Source organism: Etheostoma spectabile, chromosome 8 (genome assembly GCF_008692095.1).
Source record: "Etheostoma spectabile isolate EspeVRDwgs_2016 chromosome 8, UIUC_Espe_1.0, whole genome shotgun sequence".
In the NCBI taxonomy this organism is placed as follows: domain Eukaryota; kingdom Metazoa; phylum Chordata; class Actinopteri; order Perciformes; family Percidae; genus Etheostoma; species Etheostoma spectabile.
This window is the reverse complement of record NC_045740.1, coordinates 14,935,166-14,942,473: the sequence shown is the minus strand read 5'-3', so window position 1 is coordinate 14,942,473 and position 7,308 is coordinate 14,935,166. Positions and strand designations below refer to the sequence as shown.

General features: G+C 40.6%; 1 protein-coding gene across 5 annotated transcripts in view; it reads right to left on the bottom strand.

Moving 5' to 3' along the window:
- The window catches only part of LOC116693602 (pleckstrin homology domain-containing family A member 7), a 140,853-nt gene that overhangs the window by 44,671 nt on the left and 88,874 nt on the right, over positions 1–7,308 (bottom strand). For all 5 annotated transcript variants that reach the window (XM_032522654.1, XM_032522656.1, XM_032522655.1 and 2 more), the window contains one exon: positions 5,502–5,619. In XM_032522654.1, coding sequence (XP_032378545.1) covers positions 5,502–5,619 — 118 coding nt within the window. The remainder of the gene's footprint in view (positions 1–5,501; positions 5,620–7,308) is intronic.

Here is a 7,308-nt window from a genome sequence, read left to right as displayed (position 1 = left end):
ACACACACACACACAGGGAGGCGCAGCAGCACACGAAAACGCAACTGCGCTTCACGCCGTGCGCTAAGATCGTTAACATAGGGTGCTTAAAGTAAGCCCATGGAGACTGTGATGTTTTTTTTTAAACAATTTTATGAAATTGTATACACTAAATAGTTATTTGTACAAAATGTACAAATTAATCAGGACTGAAATAACTTGCACCCCTAGTACATTACCCTTGATAACTTGCATAGTAGATGTAGACATATTTCACTGTTGGTTATGCAAGATAAAAAGTCACCAAAGTCATTAGGACTCATCCTCTGGAGACCATGAATGTCTGTACCAAATTACATGGCAATCTATCAAATAGCTGTCGAGATATTTTAGTCTGGACCTTTTCAGGCATTTCAAGAGACTGAAAACAACCTGATTCAAGACTTTAAAGGTTAGGGTCAGGGCCAGAAAGCAATATTCCTTCCTTAAGTAATAGACTTTTAAATGTGAGCAGCACAGAACAAATGGTCTCTACTGCTGATCTCCACCAGCTTTCTTGCCTACAAAACAGCAAAACCCCCTCAGGATTATGTTTTAGGTTTTATTATTATCTGTTGTTCAAACTGAAGTATATTACTGTAATAGGAGGTAGGCATGTTAACTAATGGCGGTACTTAAAGGTGCTCTAAGCGATGCTGGGTGGCGTTACTTCTTGTTGACATTCAAAGTATTTTCAAATCAATGAAGCTAGCTTCACCCCTCCCTCCTCCTCCCACCCTCCCTTCCGTGCACTACCCCCCCCCCCTTCTTGTCGGTTATTGGCTGGAACGCTGGAACACTGGTTGTGTATGCTTCGTGGTGCAGGTGGGCGCAGCCTGTTTTTGTTGCCGTTTGTAGACCCTGGACTGTCTACAGAGACCACGTTTTTTTTACAGTGTGTTGTGGGGACAGGCAGCTCGCAAATAGTGAGAAGATGTTTGTTGTATGTGACAAAAAATGTAGCGTACAAAACATGTGACATCACTTAGAGCACCTTTAAAGGGGAGTGTCAGTCACTCTTTTTCCAATTTTACTTTTTTCCAGTTAATACAGTAACTCAAATTATACACCTATTAGAGAAACACTTCAACATAGGCTAATCATAAATTCTGGTACGTGCTGGTTTTCATGCTCAAAGTGGCACTTACTATGAAAGAGCGAAAGGAGCTTTTTTCAAATACCGAGGCAGGGAACTGACGAGCAACATAAAGCTGCATAAATCCATAACTGCAAACCGAGAAACTCCTAAATGACATTGACTTTGATAAATCCCAGTGAAGTTGTGCATACTGGTTATGAACACAACATCACTAAGTATGCATCCAGCGACAGAGAACACAAGTGCTCAAAGGAGAATTTTGAAGCGTAACTCGCGAGAGAAATGGGATGCTTTCTGTCTCGACGCTCCCTCTGATGTTTTGTCAGAGTCGGAATGGACGTGACTGACTCAAAATGTGGATTCGTTTCTTGGAGTTGGTGTGCTATGAAAAGGCGTACACAAATGACTTATCTTTCCTCTGAGACAAGATTCTTTTGTTAAGAGTTTTTTTACTTGTCAGAATGAGGCTTCCGCACTATTTTCCTGCTGTTTGATGGCAGGGGTGATGAGCCAGAGCACCTGGGAGGGCGGCAGGCCAGGAAACACGAGGTGTGGAAATGGCGACGGGCCGTCGTGATAGATGCCCTGTCATCTCTGTACCACACCTGATGACACATGTTCAATCTTAGTCCTGCGGCACCTGTTGATGGGGCAGGATGAGATTTCACGCCACCGTGGAGCTGTGTATGTGCATGCGTGCAAGTTAGTGGAAGATATGGACTGAAAGAAAGAAAAGTGACAGGGAGAAAAAGTGAGCCAAGGAAAAGGGAATCAAATGAATAGATCGCCTGGAATGTAACTTTGATATCTGGATTCGGAAGCTCAAATTGGAATTCGTCGACATTGCTTATCCTGAATCACTTGAACGAATGCCATAATTTTGGCAACGGCACGCTGCCTGAGTCAATGACAGCTTGAAGGACAACCGACGCAAATGTAATTGTGTCTTGTTTTATGTTTACTCTTCACACGTCTTTCCGACAGCCCTTTCAGTTCATACTGGTGTGTGTGTGAGTGGTACTCTAGAATAGATAAAAGCAGTGATGTAAAGCAAATCGGACATGAACCGCATTTTCGAATTCAGTATGACGACCTGCAATGTGAATGTAGCCATTAAAATCCCAAATATATACACAGACACAGCACAAGGCCAGGACAAAAGAGAGGAACAAAGATGAAGAATTTCCTTTTATTTCTAATGGTTTAAATGAGATTACAACCAAAATCTATTTATCACTTAAAAACTATATAACAAGAGTCCACAGCCATGCCTCTGTGAGGCTGTACTTGTTCACAGCGGTGTGTTGAGCTAAATGCTAACATCTACATTCTGACATGCTCGTAATGACAATGCTAACGTGTTGATGTTTAGCAGGTATGCTTACCATGTGTACCACCATTGATGTGTTAGCATGCTAACAGTTGCTTAACAGCCTCAAAACACAAAGTACAGCTGAGGCTTTGGCAGGTTTTTCGCCATACAGCACAGTATGGGACCACCTGAAATTTTGACCTATATAAAACGTTCATAAGATCAAGCAAATTAATTATAAATGATCCTGTGGGGGACAAAGAGCAACAGTCAGACAGACATTGCAATCCCTTGAGCTACGCCTCTACCAAGGCTAAAAATGTAAGGTTTATTACTTGGTATGGTATAAGACATCATTGGAGTTTTAGTCCATTTGTAATTATCTGTATGTTGTAAATAATAAAAATGGATATGAAGGAGTCAGGATGGAGTGTAGCAGTTACTTTAATGCTGCAATGACATTTTGTCAGTTGTTAAGTGCCTGAAAAACAAATAAAAGAGCCTTTTACAGTAGCGCTGCCCTTCTGTACCCCTTCCTGTTAGACAGACAGGTAGCAGTCAGTTTTAATGACTTCCCATCTACCTGCCTGGCTCTAAATCCTGCTTTATTCAAGCTAGAACACCCCCACCAACCCTCCACCTCCATCTCCACCTCTCTCTCCAATTAAGCCCCATGTTTTCATTCCTGCGGGCCTGTCATGGAGCTTGGTCAAGCGCAGAAGACCTCTAAACCCCCATTCATCATCGCCCGCAGCTGGCATGAGTCAGCTAAAAACTGCTGCTAACCAGGTCCGTAAATGGCTCCCCAATACTGCCAATATGACTACGGCAACTACTACTACTATTACTGCTAGTATTTTATACATATACTATAGATCTCAACTCATCTGTAGAGTAGGAAAAATTGGTTGCTCATTCAACCATTTCAGCAATTTTTTGTTAAATAAGAGCAAGATCAAGAAATAAATGTTAAAATGAATGCAAGACTTAAAATCTTTATGCAATGTTTGACAACTGATTAAGTGTCAAAGTCATTCTTCCTGGGTTTAACCAAGATGCTAAATGTTTGCCCTAATTCTGCCATCTTTATATCCAGCTGAACAGCTTCGGCTGTGACTTTCTATCTTACAGTACTCTCTGGACACAGATACAGCTCTAATCTCTGAGAGTGTTTTAAGTGTGCTCTTGTAACCATTCTAGGTTACTTGGGTGTACAGCCACAACTATGTGACAGTGGTCTGTGAGATAGGGCCGGATTATGGATGGGTACTCTTATGGGAACAAAATCTTCCAAAACAATCTGTATGAGTCAGTTAAAAACTGCTGCTATAAACAGCCAGAAATGGCTCTCTAGTACTGCTAATACAAGTACAACAACTACTACTACTGCTAATATTTTATACATATACTGTAGAAATACAAAAAATAAATTTTAAAAGGAATGCAAGACTTTCACAGTGCAAGTAACTTTTTTTTTTTGAAGGTGATAGTGTTTGCTTGCCTAAATGCCTCAGGCATGACTTCCCACCGTCTAGGGAGCCTGATGGCCAAAGCACACCTGTCAGCCTCAGGACAGAGAGACTGTCAAAGGAGGCTAAAAATCTCTTGCTGTCCTCTGGGCTCATAAGAAACAGACACTCTGTTTCACATTTAACAGTTACTGCATTAGTCCATTTGACTTCACCCATCACGATTCATGTTAGTATTCAGCTGAGCAAAATGTCAGTCCGTGCAGGCGTCTGCATTGGGTATGTCTTCTCCAGGAAACAAGTTATTTCTCAATGGAGGAAAACAGGAGGAGGAAGCTGATCTGTCGAAGACAGAGCTAAGGCTTTTAGAGGTTTTCATTACGGCCAGGGGTGGACAAAACAAAGGCAAGAAGTGAAAAAGATGAAAAACTTCAGGGTTTATGCAATGTTTGACAACTGATTAAGTGTCAAAGTCCATTCAGCCTCTGTCATTTTTCCTGGGTTTAACCTTAAAATGCTTGTCCTATTACTGAAATGTTTAGATCCAGCTCAACCGCTTTTGCTGTGACTTTCTATCTTACAGTACTCTCTGGACACAGATACAGCTCTAATCTCTGCGAGTGTTTTAAGTGTGCTCTTGTAACCATTCTAGGTTACTTGGGTATACAGCAACAACTACGTGACAGTGGTCTGTGGGATAGGGCTGAATTATGGAGAAGTACTCGTAGTGGAACCAAATCTTACAAAACATCTTCTGTATTTCCTATCTGAAGGGAACACTGTCTACCTTTAAAGACAAAATACAGCTTGAGTCCATTTTGTAATTTTAATCACAGAGAAAAGCCATGGTCATATGATTATATGCAGCTGCAGAGAGTTTTCTAATAGCAGAATACTTTAGATTTCATTTCATTCTAAATTAGACTTATTAAACACACCAGAATAAGCTGCAAGTCTAAAAGGGAAAGTCGTGAGCAACACTGTTCCATGTCAGTTTGGAAATCAACTTAAAACTAAATTAAATGTTGATTTGGTAGAAAAATACTGGTTTATAAAATAATGGATACAGTGATTTGAAAGCAAACCGAGCACAGTGCTACAATTCATTACATTATCAAACTGCACAGACGCATCTTTTCCCAACAGGGTCAATCATACTTATAGATAGATAAATAGATAGATAGATAGATAGATAGATAGTTTTTTCGTCATTTAACTGCTCCAGAACATGCAGATGTGAACAACATCTCATTCCAATTGATTATAAATATTGCTTTAACTAAAAACACAAAATTTAAAAAAATACAAAATGTTACAGACATTAAAGGATGACACTAAAAAAAATGTTTGATTGATTTGACAGCATATTAAATATTAAAATTGCACATATTGAAAGGCAGCATATAAAAACAGTTATTGCACATTTTCGAAAAATAGATACTGTCATTGCACGTTTATAAATAAATACTGATAATGAAGTGTCATACATGACATTTATTTAGATACAACCACAACAGCAAAGCAAAAAGACCCCCCCCCACACACACACACACACCCACACACACAAACACACACACACACACACACACACACAGAGACTGACCTTAGAGGCAGAGGTGGTGTCCACAGTGGAGGAGGTGATGGCAGTGGAGGCCTCGCTGACGGTGGTGCTCGAGAGCTGCTCACCCATGGGTTTTGACATCATGGAAGCACCCTGCGGCCTGGACAAGAACCCACACACAGAGAAAAAGTTAACACACCTTTTTCTAACCAGACACGGGGTTTAAATACATCCTCTGGCTGTTTTAAAAGATCATTTTTTAAGGCATTTCAACCTTTAATGGACAGGACAGCTAGGTGAGAAAGGGGCGAGAGAGGAAGAAGACATGCAGGAAATTGTCCCAGGTCGGACTCAAACCCTTGACCACTGCGTCTAGGAATAAACCTCGATGTATATGCGCGCCTACTCTACCAACTGAGCCCGGCCACACTCTTCAAAGAGATTTTACTGGTCAGTGCCTCACACTTTTTTCCTGTAAGGGCTGGGTGGCTAGGCTATTTTGCAGCACTACAGCAGGGTAACTGTGATTATGCCTTAATTTCCCTTTATTTAACGGTCAATTATTTAGAAAAATAGAGAAATAGAGAGAGAGAAAATGGTCGCGTGTGCTCATTTACTGCATGTGTGTCTCTGAATGCGTTTCCATTTGGGTTTCACGAGCATTTGCTATTCATCTGCATCTCTATTGTTGGTGAAATCTCAGTCTGAATCCTTACAAATGGTTTCTTGTCATTTTGGTTATTACTGTACAATGTGTGAACTACAGCTCATTATCATTGTTTGTAAAGTATGTAAAAGACTCAAGTAAAGTAACTAAGTATGTAAAATAAATAAGACATCGAGGAGGAAAGAATCGGTGAGGTGTGCTGAAGTGTGATGAGGAAATATCTGGACAGAGAATGCCAGATTGTGTGTGTGTGTGTGTGTGTGATCTATTTCCTTTTGTACCCTTAAGTTAGCACAATCTTTTACCTTAAATGACGGTTTCACAACAGGAAGCTGATAAAAACTTACCAACCAGATTCACAACAGAACAATAAAAAGTCCACACAGCAGCAGACTGTTATGTAACTGTCTACTTGATAACATTTCTGCATCTAGTACAGAACATAACAACCTTTTTTTTCCAAACTGACCGCCATGCAATCTAAGGATATTCTACAGGTTATGAAAAGATTTTACAAGCATAAAAGGATCACGTAACTTTTTCAATTAAATTGAAGACCAAAGCAGCGACATGTTATCCATGTGGATAGTAACACAGTCAGTGGGATACCTAATCCATACTGAACCTGACAACAATAAAACAGTTTAAGTCCAGACCAGGCTGAACAATTAGCGCTATAGACTTCTATAATAAAAGGAAAGTTAATGAATGATGAGTCACTCCACAAAACAAATTATTCAATGACAAAGTGATTTCCACACTGACACCCAGACTTCTCTGAGAACTGTACAATAGTGCTAGTATAAAGAACCAGACGGAAACACCGGTCAGAGAGTTCAGGCTTTATATCTTATTTTTCAGGGTTCTGATTTTAGTCTGGGCCGCTCGCTTAAAAGGTGCACTATGAGTTCCTGCATGGTTTCAGTGTAATTTCATTTTTTGTCTCAAAACATAGGCTTCTCTCCTTGATCCGCCAGCAGCCTGCCCCCTGAATACACAGTAAAAAAAAAAGCCCGGTCTCGGGAGACCACACAGGGGTCGTAAACGTCAAATAAACAGTAGGGGCACAGTATAGGCACCAAAACACAACAACAAGATCCAGCCAATCACCGACAAGATGGTCGGGGGAGGGGTGGGGGTTAGTGACAGTCAGTTAGTCATGACAGTTACGGGAACATGGGG